This window comes from Anastrepha obliqua, chromosome 5, assembly GCF_027943255.1.
Source record: "Anastrepha obliqua isolate idAnaObli1 chromosome 5, idAnaObli1_1.0, whole genome shotgun sequence".
NCBI lineage: Eukaryota > Metazoa > Arthropoda > Insecta > Diptera > Tephritidae > Anastrepha > Anastrepha obliqua.
The window spans coordinates 107,536,477-107,556,069 of NC_072896.1; the positions used below are offsets into that span (position 1 = coordinate 107,536,477).

At 37.6% G+C, this 19,593-nt stretch overlaps 3 protein-coding genes across 4 annotated transcripts; 1 reads left to right on the forward strand and 2 right to left on the reverse strand.

Annotated features, from left to right (window-relative positions):
• Positions 1-54: 54 nt before the first annotated feature.
• Positions 55-7,967, reverse strand: LOC129247667 (dyslexia-associated protein KIAA0319-like protein). Of its 2 annotated transcripts, none has more exons than XM_054886898.1 (12): positions 7,864-7,967; positions 6,936-7,778; positions 5,803-6,868; positions 5,570-5,727; positions 2,734-2,874; positions 2,533-2,664; positions 2,369-2,477; positions 1,910-2,100; positions 1,453-1,737; positions 1,140-1,383; positions 914-1,081; positions 55-839 (listed from the first exon to the last, which is right to left on the reverse strand). In XM_054886898.1, the coding sequence occupies exons 2-12, from the start codon at positions 7,620-7,622 to the stop codon at positions 664-666; spliced, it is 3,357 nt and encodes a 1,118-aa protein (XP_054742873.1). In that variant the 5' UTR covers positions 7,623-7,778; positions 7,864-7,967; the 3' UTR covers positions 55-663. The 2 variants fall into 2 exon arrangements, with proteins under 2 accessions (XP_054742873.1, XP_054742872.1); XM_054886897.1 differs by having other exon boundaries at positions 6,936-7,781.
• A 4,749-nt stretch (positions 7,968-12,716) lies between these two features.
• Positions 12,717-14,158, forward strand: LOC129247570 (protein cornichon). The gene is made up of 4 exons (XM_054886739.1): positions 12,717-13,068; positions 13,189-13,301; positions 13,648-13,791; positions 13,854-14,158. Exons 1-4 carry the CDS (start codon positions 12,919-12,921, stop codon positions 13,879-13,881), a joined length of 435 nt encoding a protein of 144 aa, XP_054742714.1. The 5' UTR covers positions 12,717-12,918; the 3' UTR covers positions 13,882-14,158.
• Positions 14,159-15,754: 1,596 nt separating this feature from the next.
• On the reverse strand, positions 15,755-18,028 carry LOC129248273 (syntaxin-5). Its single transcript, XM_054887759.1, has 2 exons — positions 16,937-18,028; positions 15,755-16,862 (listed from the first exon to the last, which is right to left on the reverse strand). Exons 1-2 carry the CDS (start codon positions 17,682-17,684, stop codon positions 16,105-16,107), a joined length of 1,506 nt encoding a protein of 501 aa, XP_054743734.1. The 5' UTR covers positions 17,685-18,028; the 3' UTR covers positions 15,755-16,104.
• Between the last annotated feature and the right edge of the window lie 1,565 nt (positions 18,029-19,593).

The window sequence follows — 19,593 nt, forward strand, 5'->3', positions numbered from 1 at the left end:
AACGCTTTGAATGATAAATGAGAAGTGACGTTCGATTAAATGAAAATCAAAGCATTTGTGGCTTCATACTATTTAAGTAAATAGTTTCATATTTAATCTTTATAAGTACATCCATACATAAAGATATATTTTGTATAATTGTTGTTGTTCATAGACTCGTTTACAAATGGAGTCCTAGCTCATGTTTGTTCTTAAATAAATATAAAAATGTAAATAATTAATTGTGGCAATGCCTTAATAAAAGATAAATACAGAAGTACACAATACACATACAAATATATCAGCTTTTTTTGCTTGCAAAAGCTATTTACGATTACAATACAAAACATATTAATACTTAATGTGCGGAATGCTTTCAGTGCTTGGCGATTTTACTGCGCATACTTATACAGAAATGTGCACACATACATACATACTTGCATAAAGTACGAGTACAATACAAATTGAATGTTCATGCATAATTTGTTATAAACTTTATAAAACTTAGACATTAAATTATAGTATATTTAACACAGTAATCGCTTATCAAATAAAATGTGTCGCCAAAACCAATAGGCTTAGTTATGGGTGTACGCGTTACATCCACATGTGTAGAAATAAAGGAACAAAGAAATTAACAGAAGGAACAACTTTCGGAAAAGTTTATCACACTCATTTACGTCTTTACGTCTTTACTTTCCGACCTAATTTAGTTATGGCATATTTATTTTGTCCATGACTATTATGTTTGTTATGTTTCGCTGCGTTGCTTGAACGTAAAATGCCATTTGGTTTTGTGCGTGTTTCGAAGAGCACATCGGAATCTGTCTCAGAGTCGCTCAGCGTTGTTGTGCGACAAACTGAAAGTGGGTATTCACACGTTTCAATACAACAATAAATAAGTAATAACGGCTTGAAAAAAAAAAAAACTTACATTGCGGTGCCTCCTCATCATTGTTGCCAATTAATGAATATTTTTGTAGCTTTGGTCTTTTCGGTGGTTTTTTCGATTGTCTGCAGGCACAAGTAATGCCCCAAAATAAGCCGGATAACAGCAGAAAACTGATGATTACACCAACAAAAACGTATAAAATAGACCAATCTGCAAACAGAGCACACAAATTAACCATCGCAATGTATTTCTTAAGCCATCAACTCACCACAATTGGCCTCATCTATGCCCCAGTAATATGTTATGGATGGCATCCAGAATGCCTCGCACGTGCACGCACGCGTTGTGGGATTACAAACTCCATGGCCCGAGCATTTATTCTGGCACACAGTTGTGCGTATATCTGTGAAATCGGTGCCCAATAAGCCAGCATCGCGCTGAAACTTGTCTTTGAGTAGTTGCTCAACGGTCAAACCACTAACCGGGCGACTCTGACCATCCGCGTCGGCGGACTTAATAATGAAAAAGTTTAATGTTATAAAACAAGCATCAGTTAATAGAAATTAGTTCAAAATGCTCACCATTACATAGAAGACTAGAATTGTTGAATCTGCCCGTCGCCCATCACATTTAAGCGCACGCACAAATATTTTCATATCACCTAAAAGCAAACCAATCTTTTGCACTATCGAATTTAACTCGGATTGTGTCAGCACAGATGGACCCATGGGTAATGTTAATTGCACCAAATTCATTAATAACGGATCGGGATGTACTATAATACTGACTACATCACTGCTGGAGAGGCCTTGTTCGTCATACACCGTCAACTTGAACACATAGCGACCGTGCACGAGGTTGGTTAGCTTAAAAAATGCGAATATTAGTTTGAACTACATACAGCACTTGAACTCCTAAAATGACTAGAGGAGAGTAGTGCATGTAAAATTCTATAGTCATTAAGTGTCTAAATGGGAAACTTCTTTGTTGCTTTGTTTTCTTCTCTAATCATTTTGAAGGTTACACAAATTTACATACAATCATAACAGGCTGCTTATCGCTATCGCCCAAAACTAGACCCGCTGCCAAGCTAGACTCCTCGCGCGTCCATACATAACGCTCAACAGCCAAATCATCCGAGGAAGACGTGCCATTCAAATAGAGCGCGGAAAGGGGCAATGTGACGCTTTGGTCTCCACCGGCATTAGCGACAGGCGGCGCATTTTTCTCTGTTGCAAATTTAGAAGCAATAATTATAGAAGCAAAAATTTCAAATCTGTATATATATCTATAAAGAGTGATCAGATTGGAGGTACTTTTCCAATATGGTTTTTTGGACAGATCACGTGCGACTTCTGTCTAAATACATTTTTTTTCAGTATTCACTGACATTTCATCTTGGAAGGACTTACGCCTCAACAACATTTACAAGTCGTACAATTGGAATAAAATCCGATACCTCTGAATTGATCACCCTTTACATGTGTGAGCATATACCTTGTACAACTTTTATCCAAACACTATCGGTAGCTGTATTGTTGTCCTCATCAACGACGCCCAAAACAAATTCATACACACCCAATGTTAAGGAAGTAGCATTGGTGGCCTTAGATGATCTTAATAAGTTATTTTGTGCGATATTGAAGCGTTTGTCTACTCACCACCGCTGTGCTATTTGCCAGCGCTGCTGTATTCGGTCCAGAGTTTTGTTTCCAATGATAAGATTGTATGCGTATATCATCACTTGAGGCCGAGCCATTCAGAACAACCCAATTGCGAGGTAAATTTATAGTCTGCATAGATAATGATTTATATTTTTAATTTTCAAAAAGTGAGACTACAAGCAAAAACGATTTTATAACCTGATTGCCACCCGCCACAGCAACGGGTGGTGTGTTTGTTTGCGCCTTCACAAGAACGTGTACTTTAGCAGTACTGAATTGGCCACTACCATCGGTCACTTTCAAAACGAAAGTGTAGATGCCTTCCTCCAAATTTGAGAGCTGCAAAATACAAGGGGATGGCAATCGTTAGGGAAGAAGAAAGGCAAATCTAAGCAGGCGTAAGTGTGCAAGTTGGGTTACTTTAAACTTTTCTAAAACATTTTCAAATACATATTCTTTAACTTTTAGTGCAATGAACTGGCGCTGTAGTAGTAGTTGTTGCTGTTGTTGTAGCAGCATAAACATTTCCCAAACATGTATGGGGAATGCTGCTGGAGTGACAGTTCTTAGCTGGATATGAATCCGGGTCATTTCAGTAACGCAGAACCCACTATCGTGGGGATGTTGACGCTGTTGTTTTTGTTGTAGCAGTATACTTAACCCTGTCAGTGCAGTGTAGATCACCGGTCGTCTTCGTCTAGCTCATCTAACGGCAGGCCCAGGAAACTTGCTGTTTCCACAGGTTGGGTCCAGAGAGAGAGGGGTGTTAAATGAATGGGTTTTATAGGGAATGTGAAAAGGTGGTTAATGTTGTTAATGTTGTTGTTGTTGTTGTTGTTGTTGTAGCAGCATAAACACTCCCCGTGCATATACGAGAAATGCTACTGAAATAACAGTCCTTGGCCCGTCCTAAATTCGGGTCGTTCCGGTTACGTAGAACCGACTGTCGTGAGAACGTTAGTGTTGTTGTTGTTGTTGTAGCAGTATCTTCGCCCTGTCAGTGTAGTGTAAATTACCGGTCGTCTTCGTCAAGCTCATCTAACGGTAGGCCCAGGAAACTAGCAGTTTCGACGGGTTGGGTCCAGAGGGAGAGAGGTGTTAGATGAGTGGGTTTGATGGGGCATGTGAAGAGGTGGTTAGTGTCGTGCGGGGTACCTTCACATGCAGGAACGTTAGTGTCGTGCTTTGTGCCTTCACATGCCGGACATAAGTATGTCTAGTATGTCGGGGCCAATTCTGGATAGGTAGGAGTTTAACCTGCTACAGTATCCAGAACGTAATTGTGCTAAGGTTACGTGGGTCTGTCGGAGTGGCTGGAGCTCTTCATACTCAACATTCCCATTGCAGCCGATTCTACGTTACACGGCCGGAGTGACTTGCACTCTGGGTTTTCCCCAGCAAGGGCTGCCGCCCCAGTAAACAAGCCATGTCTAGTGCACCGTGCCTTGGAGCTCTAATGATTTGGAACTTTCAGAACTTTCCCAATGCAGAAAATAAACTTTTTGTTTTTTTTTGGTATTATACGGTATACGATTATAATTCATTAAAAAGCTTCCAGCGTTAAACTTTGTTTCGAGTAAACTAACTCCTTTTAATATCTAATAATGGGCACGTTTAAAATTTTCAGAAATAATAACAACTTAACCTTTCATCTCACCAAAGCCTCTATGCTAATATGTTTTAATATTCTAAACTATATTAAAAATCAGATTCAGATACTTTGTTTGATAGAGAGGAGATAAATAAGAATTATTATAAAAATTTATAAAAAATTCTACAATTTAAAAAAAAAAATTAAATTAAACATTCTAATATAAAAAAACCTAACCAAAATGTTAAAACTTTTAAAGAAATTCCCAGTGCTCAACTGGTTTGTTCTTTTTCATTGATATGACAATTTTTTTTAAGTAAAATAATAAAATTTTGAAAATTATTACGTTCCATAAGCCAGTAAAAATAAAAAAGAAATAATTAACGCGTACACTTTGCACAACGCGTGTTTGGCCGAGCTCCTCCTCCTATTTGTGGTGTGCGTCTTGATGTCGTTCCACAAATGGAGTTTCAGCCGATTCCGACCGCCTTTTTTGGTTTTTATGAGGATCTTTTTCATGGCAGAAATACACTCGAAGGTTTGCCATTGCCTTTTCTAGACATTAGTGACGCAATTACGCGTGAATTTGTATGATTTTTGGGTGGAAAAAATGTACTACTAAAATACGAAAAATACTGCAATGCAAATATGTTTATTTACATTTTTAATTTAGCTTGGGTTAAGTTAGGTTTTTGTGGCAGTCGGCTTAGAGTAGCCAACATACTTAGACCAGGTAGGCCTTTTGTGGTACCACTGTGAAACACGTGTTCACTTTTCATGGATCCAGTTAGACTCTCTTATGAAGCGTAGGATAGGTTTTATCCCAACACTTGATAGTTCCATGAGAGATTCAAAAGAGTGTGTTCCTAACAACCTTGCTCTACTCCTAGCTAAGACTGGACAATTACAGAGAAAGTGTTCTACTGTTTCTTCCTCTTCCTTGTCCCTACAACTTCTGCAGTATTCATTCGAAAATAAACTTTGCATACAAGAGTATCTAACTAACAACCAATGACCGATGACACAAGCCACGACCTTCGAGATGTTCTCTCTTGAGAGGTAAAGCAGTTCTCCTGATCTTTTCTTCTCTCCATGACCTCCTGAAGAATATTATTATTATTCTTAATTTGCAAGTTGCCATAGGAATTCAAATATTGTCTCTGCTTTCAAGCAGAGGAACATTAGTACCCTTTCTGGCTAGATATCTCTATGAACCCACTCAAGGCTGACCTTGAAGACGGTACTAATATCATTTTGAGCTGCCAGGCATTCCTAAACAACCTTTGATTTTAGTGTAATTGATTTGATGGCCGCCTGGTTGTCCGACAAGATTTATTTTACTTGATAATTAAACTGGATATTGAATGGATTTTTTTCTACTAGTAAATTTTGTAAAATAAATTAAATAAAAATATTTGGAATCTAATTCAATTAAATAATTACCTGCAAATATGGTGTGCGTGTGTTCTGCATATCAACAGCTTTCGTGTCATCTCCCGCATCTTTCGTCCACTCCCAGGCGACGATTTCGTGGTCATCGGTGCTTGCGGTGCCATTCAAAGTTACATTATTGTTCGGTAGGTACAATATTACAGCATCTCCTAAAAAGGTTATAATAATTTTAGAAAATTTCTAGAAAATACCTTAAACTCATATTATTGCAATACACCCCTTACCTGCATTGGCCACCGGTGGGTAGTCGGTGCCTTTCAGCACCGTTATATTAGCCGTTGTCGAATTCGTGACATTATCAGAATCGGATACCGTTAGTTTAAAAGTGTAATTTCCTGGCGAAGTAAGATCAGTCAATTGTAGTGTATTCACCTCTGGCAATTTAGGTTGATAACCAATGGGCCCCTGCACCACTTCCCAATGCCAGCTAACGATTTTATCATCGTCGGTGCTTGTACTACCATCTAAAATGGCATTTGTAATCGGTTGACGTATGGTTTGCTCTTTTGGCTTAATCATCACTTGCGGTACACGGTTAGTGCGTTTTTCTGGCAGGACTGTCACATTGGCCATAGCTTCACCATACGTGCCATTGTCACCGGTCACAGACACCTTAAAGATGTACAAACCCTCTGAGAGATTGGAGAGTCGTACTTTTGATTGGCTCTGATCGGAAATGGTGCCGTTCATTGGCCCTTTGGGTTGTGTTATTAGCGTCCACAAATATTTATATTTGCTACCACTTGAATTCTCATCGGGTACAGTGAATGCTGCCAGCGTCACCTCTTTCTCTGGCAATCGCACCTCTTTTGACACAGCAGAAACCACCAATTTTTTATCACTTTCTGCTTTGACTGTGGTGCCTGTAATATGTTCGGCGTCATCATATTTACTCTGCTCAACAGCAGTGGGTAAAAGTTCGGACGCAGCAGCAGACATTGAGAAACGCTGTGGTACGATTTCCTCCATTATAGGATAATCAGCCGCCGTTGCTTCTGCTGGAACACATTCACGCTGATGATTACGTACACGTACTAGACCGGCAATGCACTGACATATACCAGTTGCCGAATTCGGTCGTACGGGCACACATTCCTCCTTTGGTCCACAACGAGTGTTTGTACCCAATTCAGATATATCCAAATCGCAAGTAACGTATTTATTTAGATCGGGTGTTAAGTTTGTGCCAAAGAAAGACAGATCATCATTGTTCTCAGTTATTGGCATTAGCATTTGTTTTACACGCTTTTCAGCTATAGGAAAATCCTCTTCATCGTAGGAGGCCGTATCCTTTTTCGAGAATTAATATTCGACAATTTTATATCTAATATGTATTTTAAATTTCTAAAGTACTCACTTGATTTCTGCCTAAGTAACGAAATTTGTGCGGTTGTTTCCAAAAGCTCAATGAATTGGACGGTCTTTCACTACCAATTGCGGCCTCGGAGTCCTCTGATGGCAGTAAGTCAATGCCGCCACCACCATTTTTCATTTCTTTGATCACGTCCATCCAAGTTATGTTGTCGTCATCACCACCACGCTTACGCACTGGACTAACCAACATCATTTGTAAGCGTAGCTTCGATGGCTGCCGCTGCTTCGGCAAACAGGCCTCATTGCTGACGCATCGTACATGATAACATTTTCGTTTGAAGATAAAAACCAAATTACAGGTGTCATTGGTGCGCGCCTTCTTACAACAAGCAGCTAGACAAGAGAGCGCATCGACATCTTCGCCCATGCCTGTGTCTAGTGATGTGTACTCTTCGAAGGTGCCAGCATTTGCCTCCTCACGCGGCGTTGCATTGTCAAATACATAGTTCAACATGCTGGGACACATTGCCAGCACTGCATCAGCATTGCGTGTACTCACCGGTACATCGCTTGTTTTGGATGATGTTGCTTCCGCCTCCACTGCATTGCCACTACTAGACTGCAATACATTCTGAGTTGTTGTAATAACTGCAGTGACTACATTACTAAAAATTATAAGTAGTGCAATTGTACGATAACAACGCAGACAAGCTGTGTCACTGGAATACATTTTACTGAGTAGTTGTACAATTTATAATTTTGATCGACTGCTTTCAATGAAGTTCGCTTATCTACAACTAAAGGTTTATATGTGGTACACGGTTGAATAGACACAATTGTTGGTGTGGGGTTCACCTAAGTTTATCAAACTCTACCCTTCATAATCCTGCTGAAAAGTAATAAAAGATTTATTATAATCTTATCTACCTTGATTAGCGTATTATAGTATATCAACTTATATTTTCGCTTACTCTCGTGGTGGTGTTTTTTCTATCGCAAATATCCAAAAAAATTTCTTCCAGATGGAGTTTATTGTTCTTTGTCCCTTTTTATGGTATTTGTCAAAGCCAGCTGTTTGACGGTAATAACGAAAAAGAGTTGCATATCAGCAAACTTAAGAAGGTACCGACTATACGTTTAACCTAAATGGGGAATTTTAGCTTGTATTAGCTTATTTGAGTTTGTATATCTGAGTTGGGATATATTTTATTTTAGTTTATTTCATTTGCACTAATTTCATCAAACATTAAAAAAAAAAATAAAAAAAAGGCTGGAATTTAGAACAATGCCGATCTTGGAATTTCTGGCAAACTATAATGTTTTTTTTAATGAAACTTGGTGGAGATGTTAGTGAGGTGTTAAGGAACACTCTTTATAACTTTAAATTAATCGGGAAATAATAATTTTTTAATTATTTACATTCAAAATGCCCTTGGGAACATCAGTATAATTTGCCACATTACACTCTATATTTTTTAACATTTCACTATAAATCACCAAATATACACTCACACGCGTGTTTGTACCGATTTTTATGCTAATATTCCAATTATATCTATTAAAATTAAATGCAAATTCATTTGCCTATGCAATCACATTCCAATTTTAAGCGCGAACAAGAAGAAGATTGGAATTACAAGAGTATGGTGTTGCCGGATGCCTGCAAATGAAAACAAAAATTAAGTACTTGAGTTTAGTGTTAATGATGGGAATGGGGGTTATTGTGCCTGCTTACTACATACACGCATATGACGTTTTAATTTTGGGTTCAATGGTTTTTACACGGAAAGGAGTTTTACGCAAAAATACTGTGGATTGCGTAGCCGGAGTTGGACTGATGAGGGTTATTTTTTTGAAGTGCGGCCGAAGGCCGCCCACGCGAAAAGGAGTTCTACGCAAAAATACTGTGGATTGCGTAGCCGGAGTTGGACTGATGAGGGTTATTTTTTTGAAGTGCGGCCGAAGGCCGCCCACGCGAAAAGGAGTTCTACGCAAAAATACTGTGGATTGCGTAGCCGGAGTTGGACTGATGAGGGTTATTTTTTTGAAGCGCGGCCGAAGGCCGCCCACGCGAAAAGAAGTTCTACGCAAAAATACTGTGGATTGCGTAGCCGGAGTTGGACTGATGAGGGTTATTTTTTTGAAGTGCGGCCGAAGGCCGCCCACGCGAAAAGGAGTTCTACGCAAAAATACTGTGGATTGCGTAGCCGGAGTTGGACTGATGAGGGTTATTTTTTTGAAGTGCGGCCGAAGGCCGCCCACGCGAAAAGGAGTTCTACGCAAAAATACTGTGGATTGCGTAGCCGGAGTTGGACTGATGAGGGTTATTTTTTTGAAGCGCGGCCGAAGGCCGCCCACGCGAAAAGAAGTTCTACGCAAAAATACTGTGGATTGCGTAGCCGGAGTTGGACTGATGAGGGTTATTTTTTTGAAGTGCGGCCGAAGGCCGCCCACGCGAAAAGGAGTTCTACGCAAAAATACTGTGGATTGCGTAGCCAGAGTTGGACTGATGAGGGTTATTTTTTTGAAGTGCGGCCGAAGGCCGCCCACGCGAAAAGGAGTTCTACGCAAAAATACTGTGGATTGCGTAGCCGGAGTTGGACTGATGAGGGTTATTTTTTTGAAGTGCGGCCGAAGGCCACCCACGCGAAAAGGAGTTCTACGCAAAAATACTGTGGATTGCGTAGCCGGAGTTGGACTGATGAGGGTTATTTTTTTGAAGTGCGGCCGAAGGCCGCCCACGCGAAAAGGAGTTCTACGCAAAAATACTGTGGATTGCGTAGCCGGAGTTGGACTGATGAGGGTTATTTTTTTGAAGTGCGGCCGAAGGCCACCCACGCGAAAAGGAGTTCTATGCAAAAATACTGTGGATTGCGTAGCCGGAGTTGGACTGATGAGGGTTATTTTTATGAAGCGCGGCCGAAGGCCGCCTACGCGATAAAGAGTTCCACGCAAAAATACTGTGTTAATTAATTTAATTTAATTTTAATTACTTTATTATTTTTTGTGATACGCTTAATATCATTGTTTTTAAGTTTAAATGAGTTGTATGTTTTTATTTTCAAATTCATTTCTCAACTTTAAATTACAGCAAAAAATACTGCAGTTTTACAATGAACCTTCCACTGAACATCCCTGCGTGCGAACTTCGTTTTCATTTCAGGTGTATGGCAACACCAACTTTTCGCTAAATTATAGAACTTTAACATTAAATTACTTAAAAACTATAAGCCTCCGCAGGTTCTGTTTTCAGTTTTAAGATGGGGATACACCCCTCTATCACCCCCTTTTTAACGTTTTTTCCAAAGCGATCGGCATTATACTAAATTCTAGCCAAAAAAAATACCAGTCTAACGGTTAGACGCGATAGAAGTGAAACCTTCCGTAAAACAAACTGAGAGAGAATGAGACGATAGCAGCATTAGGGGCGGGATAATTATAGGTTCATTATAATATTGCTATAAAGTTCATATTTTATTTTCTTCATTTTATTATTATTCATCCTCAATGTTTTCAATTTCAACAAATGATACGAGTGGCTTATGATAACTAAAATATGATACAAATGCTTTTGTTTCGATGTTGTCAACATGTTTTTGAAATACCGCGTCAATGGTTGTTTTTGATCGTGTTGTCGATTCAGTGCGATTGTTACACATTTTTAAATTGAATGTTGTATTGAGAACGTCAATTAAAGGAACCGCTGTGTCCAATGCAAAATTTACGTTAAAATCGCCACTTAAAATCATTGGAACTTTATTGTAATCTTTTCTAAGTATCCGCGATACTTCTGGTGTATACTTTATTAAATTTTCGTGAATGAATTCCGTGATGCTTTTTATTTTTTCTGTCGATATTCACGACACTTTTCTGCATTATTTTTCGGCATAATTGCGGTAAATATTTAAAAATGAAAATATTTACGAATATAAAAATACACACGCGGTTGCTATTATGAGTGTCCCCAGCAAAACCTGCGTGACCGAAACTCTAACACAATTACATTTTTTTGAATGTTACAAACACATATGCACGCAGGTTTTGTTGGGGCGTGACCGAAACTCTAACACAATTACACATATGCACTCGTATTTGTTTGAAAATCGACTTTTTTTTTTGGTTCTCCGTCACCTTTGGAAAATGTGTAAACAGTAAGCAAACTTTATTCATATATTTTTCCTCATTTTTGCATCAGTAAAATTAAACAAACGCCGTAGCCGAATGGGTTGGTGCGTGACTACTATTCAGAATTCACAGAGAGAACGTCAGTTCGAATCTCGGTGAAAACACCAAAATTAAGGAAAACTATTTCTCTAATAGCGCTCACCCCTCAGCAGGCAATGGCAAAACACCGAGTGTATTTCTGCCATGAAAAAAAGCTCCTCATAAACATATCATAAAATAAAATAAAATAACTGTATAAAAAAAAATGTTTTCTTGTGATTCGAACCAAGGATTTTGGATCGGAAGCTCACATTGCTAACCGCTCGGCTATCGCGCCATGCTGTCGGCGCTGGCCTAAAAGTTATTTAGTTCGTCGCTACGTGTATATGTAATATTCGTAGCCAAGAGTGTCGCTTTTTTCGTTTCACTTTTTCTCAAATCACTCCCAACGATTCTAAAGAAGTTTTCACTTCAAAAAACATGTTCTGCAACTTAAAAGTGTCGGGGCCATTCTAAGTTTGCCTTTATAGGGGATCGTATCGCAAGAACAATACCAATACATTCACATATTTTTTACTAATACATTCACAATTCTATCACGGCCTTCACTCATTTTTGTAAACCCAAACAAATCGAAGTCAGAGCAAGTTATTTGTACATTGTAACGGCGGTTGCAAGTGAATTGTCTTAATAATTGTCTGAACGCCTAGGTCACGGGTCACGCAACCAATTCTAAAATTTTTGAAAGCTAACACTTATTTCCAATTGTCTACAGATAATTCCACAGTGGAGTGAATCCAGAAGGTGTGGCCAACATCAGACCATTCACGAATTTTGAAAGAATTATCCGATTTCAGCGGTTTGTTTACGGCACGCGATACGCAGACCTATTGTGTGGTGTATATGGCCTATTATATATATATATATATATATACATCTAATTGGCGCGTACACCCTTTTTGGCCGTTTGGCCGAGCTCCTCCTTTCATTTGTGATGTGCGTCTTGATGTTGTTCTACAAATGGAGTGACCTACAGTTTCAAGCCGACTCCGAACGGCAGATATTTTTATGAGACGCTTTTTCATGGCAGAAATACACTCGGAGGTTTGGCATTGCCTGCCGAGGGGAAACCGCTATTAGAAAAATGTTTTTCTTCATTTTGGTGTTTCACTGATTTGGCCTATTAGTTCCCATTAAAGCTCAAAGTGAAGGTGTCATACCATAACGCCATAACTTTAACCATAGTATTAACCGTAACAATATTTGTATTATCAATTATTGGTGCCATAGCCATAAGCAGCTGATATTTACACATACTATCACATTTGTGCATTTCGAAGTGCAGAAACTAAAGAAAAGATAACAAAATGCATACCACAATGCAACACATGCTTGAGCTATGGCACCAATAATTGATGGCATAAATATCGTTACGTTTAAAGTTATGACGTTATGGTATGGCACCTCTACTTTGAGCTTTGGACTTAAGGTACGTAATTTAATATTAAAATTGGTGGATGTGATCAAAATATACTTTTAATATATTATTGCATATAACTTAATTTATAATTTTATTTGTTCCATTATTAATTAATTTTATTCACTTTACTTTATTTAGTTTTATTTATACATTTTTAATATCACTCCTGTTCAGTTATCTGGCAACACTGGGAAAATGTGTCATCTGCTAGCCCTCGAATTTTGGACTCTTGTGGAAAAATTATATTGCAGTACATTTTATTTTTCCATCTCACAACGTTAAAGAATTTAACTTAATAACCAATTTCAACAGCTTTATCTCACATCATAACGTGTGAACGAAAACCGAGCCAGGCAAGCACCCAATAGAAAAGGCGCTAAAAATGGTGTTCAACTTCACAGCCTTTACTTATATAGTAGCTTTGATAGGCGATGCATTCTTAATATTTTTCGCAATATTTCATGTAATCGCGTTCGATGAACTAAAAACAGACTATAAAAATCCCATTGATCAATGCAATAGTCTGAATCCGGTAAGTAGGGCGGGTGCATGTCTGCTGTGAATAATAAGCTGGCAGCTCAACAATTACGAAGCCCGTCTATAATTTTGTCTAATTATAAATAACGAAAGTCATGCTAATTTCTGCTTTCAGTTGGTGTTACCGGAGTATTTACTTCATATTTTCCTCAACTTATTGTTCCTTCTATGTGGCGAGTGGTTCTCGTTATGCATTAACATACCCTTAATTGCATATCACATATGGCGGTAAGTGGGTTACATACACCAGCCTTTACCTATAACTTTGTTTTATAGGATTAACTGGGTATTTGTATAGTATTTAGTCTGTTGCAATGTGAGTTAAAGTGTGAAAAAAGCTAAATGCATAAACCATCACGTGAATGTTTCCACAACAGTTTAGCCCCGGTTTCGTAGTCAGCTTTTGAGTTTCACAAAAGTGCCTAAAAATTGTACGAGAAGTATTTTATGCGTTTACCAAAAAACTACGTGAATGTCTGTTTTGAAAGTGAAAGAAACTCAATACCTTAGCTTTAATACATTTTAAATACATGTGCATACACTTACATTAATATAAATTTTGAATACCTTACAGTTATAAGAATCGCCCTGTCATGACTGGTGCAGGACTCTACGATCCAACAACAGTGCTCAGTACAGATAATTTAACAAAAAATATGCGCGAAGGTTGGATTAAATTGGCTATTTACCTAATATCTTTCTTCTACTACATTTATGGGTAAACGAAATTTGACAATGCATAAATAAAATGTAATTAATTCACACTTTTGTATTTTACAGAATGGTTTATGCGCTAATCTCTACGTAGAAGTCAAGCGTAGTGCAGTGATCTCGACCAAAAAAGTAAAATTTACAGCTGCAATCAACTCAACACTTCATATGAACAACCCAAGTGATTATAAGCTTAGTTTTGTGTAATTAAAAACGTGTTGCAAGAAGAAACGAAAACAAGTCATTAAGATATTCTCAAATATTAAATGTAAGAAAGATGAAAGAAGCCATATTCTTGAACTTCAAAAAGCACTACATGAATTGAGATTTTTAAAACATAATAACGAAAATAAAAACGAATGAAAATCTATTAAGTGGTCATGTCAAACAACTTCAATGATCATTAATGGTTGCAAGTTTTGTACATTGTATGTAGATTTATCAAAAATATTAAAACGTATAACATTTTAAAATACGAAAGATTTCTTTTATCTAATCTCGCAAAGTAAAGATAAAAGTAACATGTGCAGCTGGGAAGTGATAAAATTAGTCTTTTGAATTTCTGATTTCACTTTGCTTTTGCAGATGGGTTTAAACAATATTTTCACACTTACATAAATAACATATATATGTACATATGAATAGGTAACTCCGTGTATGTTCTCAGTAGCGCACGCAAGAGAGCGCATTTAAGGGGGGCAGCTGGTCTAGAGCGCAAAAAATGGGCATATTTTATGAATTTATTTTGACTCAACAAAGGAATCAATCGAAAATCTGTGAAATAGGTTTAATAATATAGCTTTCATGGTACAAATACAAAATTTTTCGTCTGAATTAATTTCAAAATCGCCGCTATCCAGCAGTTCTCCTAAGGCGCCTTTTTTTCTAGTGGGTCCATTGCCGAAGACGTAAACTCCTTAATTTTTGTCCTGGATCAAAAAATAAAATTTTTTTAGTTTCTATATAACAACAGAAAGAGACGTACGTAGGATTTTTTCGATATTTTGTTTTTTCGCGAAATGGTGCACGTTTGAACAAAAAGTTACAATTTTCACTATAAAGAACGACATAAAATTGTTGATTAAAAAAAAAAACTATGTAATATAAATAAAAAATCCTACGTACGTCTCCGGAGAAAGGTATTTCGAATGTATTGTGAAAATTTCGTAAGAATCGGTAAAGATTTGTTCGAGTTATGTCTTCGGCCAGTTTAAAAAAAGTGATTTCGAGAAAAACGCGTTTAAAGTTGTAAATAGCGTTCGGGGCATACCTGCGAGGCACTGCCGTCGAATGAAAAATTTGAGCATTTAGACATTTTTGCTGGCATCCCTCATTTGGTATATTATTTCTAAGACCCTAAAGCACCTTTTAAGACAAAAAAATTTTTCGATTTTTTCAAAATTCTAGACCAGCTTCCCCCCTTAAAGAGCGTACAACGTTCCTTTATGTTGCGTTTTGGCAATTGTAGATCGATATCTACATATTTCTCGCACATGAAGAGCCAAAAATTATAGAAAACGCTTTTTGAGGCCACCACTATACGGCATTAACAGCAATGAAACTTGCCAGTGTGTTGGTTGGTTTTTAGAGCAGCATTACGAAATTAACTATCAGCCTACTTGACCACGTTCTAATGTCGATCAGTGGTGGTAAGCAATTCGTTCGACGTGCGTGCTGTCGTTCCCACGGTCTACGTAACCGGAATAACCCGGATTTATATCCGGTCAAGGACTGTCACTTCAGCAGCATTCCTCGTATATGTACGGGGAATGTTTATACTGCTACAACAACAACAACGCACTTATATTTCTTTTGTTTACACAACAAATTTGTGTGAAAACTCGTACAATGTGCCCAGGCACACATATCATAACACTAGCATTTTAAATTTGATTGTAATAAGTAGCTGCCTTGTTCTAATTTTATTTTTTTTAATGTCCCTTACTTTCATTTAATTGCACTTCAGTAAATTTACTTATTGCCAATAACAATCTATATTTTATTTAATTTTAAACTTTTAAGTGTTAATTTTTTAATTTATAATTACATAATTCGGTTTACCGTTACATTACACAGTGTCATCGCTTGGCTTCGTTGAAAATTTTGAAAAAAAACATTGAACTATGTATATATAATATTTTACTCTTGGCAGAATTATAAAAAGTTTTACACGCCATACGTAAATATGGATGCAGCCCAATTACATGCGTTAAATATGTATATGAATAGGATAGTATATATTTAGGTAGTTAGAAACCCACAACTTTACGACCACGACTCTGCAAATGTTAAAATCCCATGGAACAGAACCTAACCGTTATTACGTTAGAAAAACGACGAAGAATATGAAGAAGAATATCAGTACTGCGAAAATTTTAATCATCAGCCAGCGGTTTTTGGAAACAGTTTGGAAGTACTTCAATATTTCGCCGTGCGCTGACTCGATATTCAGTTCGGCATCTTGTATATTTGTATCGATACGTTCCACAGTCTCTTCTTGCTCTTTAACCATATGTGCCAATTGTTGGAATATACCGCCGAGCTCGACAATAGTCGATTCAATATTCTGCATTGTCTCGGCACGCTGTTGCACGTAGCTATCGGAGTCATCATATAATGCTATCTGCTGTTGTGTCTGCATACCTGTACCACCTCCTCCAACCGCACCCAGCAGCGGTGTTGTGTCACTGGTAGCCATATCAATGCTTACGGCTGTATTCTCTTCGCTTAACAGCAATGAGCCTTGTTTCGCTGTGCTCGAACGAACAGTGCTCGCAGCTATTGGCGCTTGCCCAAACTGATCCCGTCGTGCTTTTTGCTGTTTGAGATTTTCGGTACGTACTTCTAGTATCTGCTTAAAATCGGTGCCCATGCTAGCCAATTTCGATTGCAGCGCGTATACCATGTTCGAGGAATGTAACTGTAGGTGTTTGCCAGAACTCGTACGACGTTGATCTTTCGAAATTTCTTGAAGGCGCGCAATTTGCTGATTAAGCGCATTCAAATCGCCTTTAATGATGTAAGTTAGTTCTTGAATCTCTTGCGGTCGATCGTCAAAGAGACTCTTCTTTTTAGCCACTGCATTGAGAGGCAAACAAAATGTTTAGTAAACACATAATGACAATAAGGAATATTTTTTTTTAGTAACTTACATAGCGTCAGCTTTTCCAATTTGGCATATGCGCTTGCTATATTCTTGCCAATATATTTGGCAACCATCATAAACTCTGAATAACTCTGTACCTCTTTCGCTTTGCGTGGATCACGTATATTGACAGCGCGTGTAATATTACGCGACTGTAATGAACGTATTGCATTATTAAATTCACCCGTTCGATCGCGTGAGGCCATAATGAAAATTTCTTCTTTTTCAAATATTGGTTCTTCTTCTTCTACGTCCTCAACTGCTTGGATCTGTGGAGTATTTGTGTATGGACTCAGTTGGGTATAGCCACTGTTGTCTTGTGCAGGATGATTTCCTGTTACAACTGCGGCCGCAGCACTTAATGGTTGTTGTATAAAATTTCGTATCGCTTGGCCAGAACTTGCTTGCAAACGTGTAGATATCGAGCGGAAATTCCACTGTCTATTTGCCTTGCGGTACTTATCGTCTGGATCTATTACCGAACTATTATTATTGCTGAAGTTATATTGTTGACCGTTGTTGCTTTGGTTACTTTGCTGCGTGTAGTCACCAATTAGTATGGTTGACTCCTCAACTGCACTTCCACCAAATGATTCTTTACCACTTACTGTGGGAGCAACAGCTCCGCCAAATAGTGGGTTTTTGTACTGTTGTTGCTGCTGACCTTGAGGTGCAACTAGTGGTGTGCTCTCCTCAAATGATCCTGCATAGAATCTTGTAGTATCTTGTTGGTAATGTCGGCGTCGTGTTGGCATCTCATAATCTACGAATTAGTTGTGAGCGTTTCGTCCTTGTGCCTCTTCTGGGTTTTCTTTTAGTAACTTTGTGTGTTGTCAATAAAACTCAACATTCGTCACTTATTTGCTACCCTGCATACGCACATATATTCGAAGTTCTATGCAGTTTTGCAACTCACGCTGTAAGTTGTTGGAACACAACCAAGATATATATTTTGATTGTGAAAAATAGAAATGTATTTAATTATTTCACGTAAAAATATCACTTCGCTTTTTTTTACAATCTATGGTGATTTTCTGCGTGAAAGAAAAATAAAGTATATAAAATAAAACAAGGTGATACGTGTCTTCCTCGTACAGCTGTCAAGTCAGTACAAATGAGTGGCAACTGGTAGTAACATAGATGGCGCTCTTAACTAATTATGAGGAATTTTCGGGTAATTTGAGGATTTTCAATTGTAGGTTGGACAAATATTTAAACAATTTTTTTCTTTTTTTATCAACTTACATTATTTTATTTGAAATTTGGAAGTATATAAATATATATAAATCTATCTGTATATATATATAAGGGGGCAATGCCAGACATTAGTTGCCAAAATTTAAAATTTAATTCAAATGTTCACATTTGAGTTATTGAAATAATTGACAATATTTAGCAAAAACTTCGCTGAAAATATGAAGAATACAATGCAATTAGTGTACAAGTTGTGTAATAGGGAAACTGGTACGCTATTTTATTCACACAAAGGGATACAAAATATCAATTCTATCGATTTTTTTTTTGAAGTGAAAACTTCTTTAGAATCGTTGGGAGTGATTTGAGACTTGATGAAACGAAAAAGCGACACTACGAAGCGTTATATGTTAATATACGTATATGTGTGTGGCTGCGTACTGTACACTGCCTATTACTTGCTTTGGTGTTTAGTTCAAATGTGCTAGTACGTATGTGTGCGCTCCTGCGTATTACGGAGCCACGGTGAGCGAGAAGGCATTATGTATACCTATACTACACTACCTAATACTTGCTTAGACCAAGCGTCCTACGAATGTTTGTGTGTATGTTAGTACGTCTGTGTAATATATGCGTTACGACCCTCATAATAGCAACCGCGTGTGCTGTATTGCGTCCGTATTTTTATATTCGTAAATATTTTCATTTTTAAATATTTACCGCAATTGCAGGCGGTGTTGCAATATACCACAATCAAAATGGCGGTGCTCGTATTGTAACTCCACAGATAGATCTGAATGCACAGCAACTAGAATCACTGTTTGTTCAGCTCTCTAAAGTGGGAGAAATATGTGCATGCGAAACCAGATTGAGCAATGGAAAAACAGTTTTAATTGTGGCAATTTATATTTCACCGAATCAATCAATAAATAGCATCACGGAATTCATTCACGAAAATTTAATAAAGTATACACCAGAAGTATCGCGTATACTTAGAAAAGATTACGATAAAGTTCCAATGCCAATGCCACAATGATTTTAAGTGGCGATTTTAACGTAAATTTTGCATTGGACACAGCGGTTCCTTTAATTGACTTTCTCAATACAACATTCAATTTAAAAATGTGTAAAAATCGCACTGAATCGACAACACGATCAAAAACAACAATTGACGCGGTATTTCAAAGATATGTTGACAATATCGAAACAAAAGCATTTGTAACATATTTTAGCTATCATAAGCCACTCCGTATCATTTGTTGAAATTGAAAACATTGAGGATGAATAATAATAAAATGAAGAAAATAAAATATGAACTTTATAGCAATATTATAATGAACCTATAATTATCCCGCCCCTAATGCTGCTTTCGTCTAATTCTCTCTCAGTTTGTTTTACGAAAGGTTTCACTTCTATCGCGTCTAACCGCTAGACTGGTATTTTTTTTTTTTTTTTGTTAATAACTTTTGA

Bases quoted from the DNA above. Each gene is read 5' to 3' on its own strand.
- LOC129247667 (XM_054886898.1), bottom strand. From the start codon at position 7,622: ATGTATTCCAGTGACACAGCTTGTCTGCGTTGTTATCGTACAATTGCA. The intron at 2,478-2,532 runs GTGAGTAGACAA...AGATCATCTAAG, and splicing joins TGGCAAATAGCACAGCGGTG to GCCACCAATGCTACTTCCTT. The intron at 1,082-1,139 runs GTGAGTTGATGG...CTCTGTTTGCAG, and splicing joins CATAGATGAGGCCAATTGTG to ATTGGTCTATTTTATACGTT.
- LOC129247570 (XM_054886739.1), top strand. From the start codon at position 12,919: ATGGTGTTCAACTTCACAGCCTTTACTTATATAGTAGCTTTGATAGGC. The intron at 13,302-13,647 runs GTAAGTGGGTTA...AATACCTTACAG, and splicing joins ATTGCATATCACATATGGCG to TTATAAGAATCGCCCTGTCA. The intron at 13,792-13,853 runs GTAAACGAAATT...TGTATTTTACAG, and splicing joins TTCTTCTACTACATTTATGG to AATGGTTTATGCGCTAATCT.
- LOC129248273 (XM_054887759.1), bottom strand. From the start codon at position 17,684: ATGCCAACACGACGCCGACATTACCAACAAGATACTACAAGATTCTAT. The intron at 16,863-16,936 runs GTAAGTTACTAA...CTCTCAATGCAG, and splicing joins ATTGGAAAAGCTGACGCTAT to TGGCTAAAAAGAAGAGTCTC.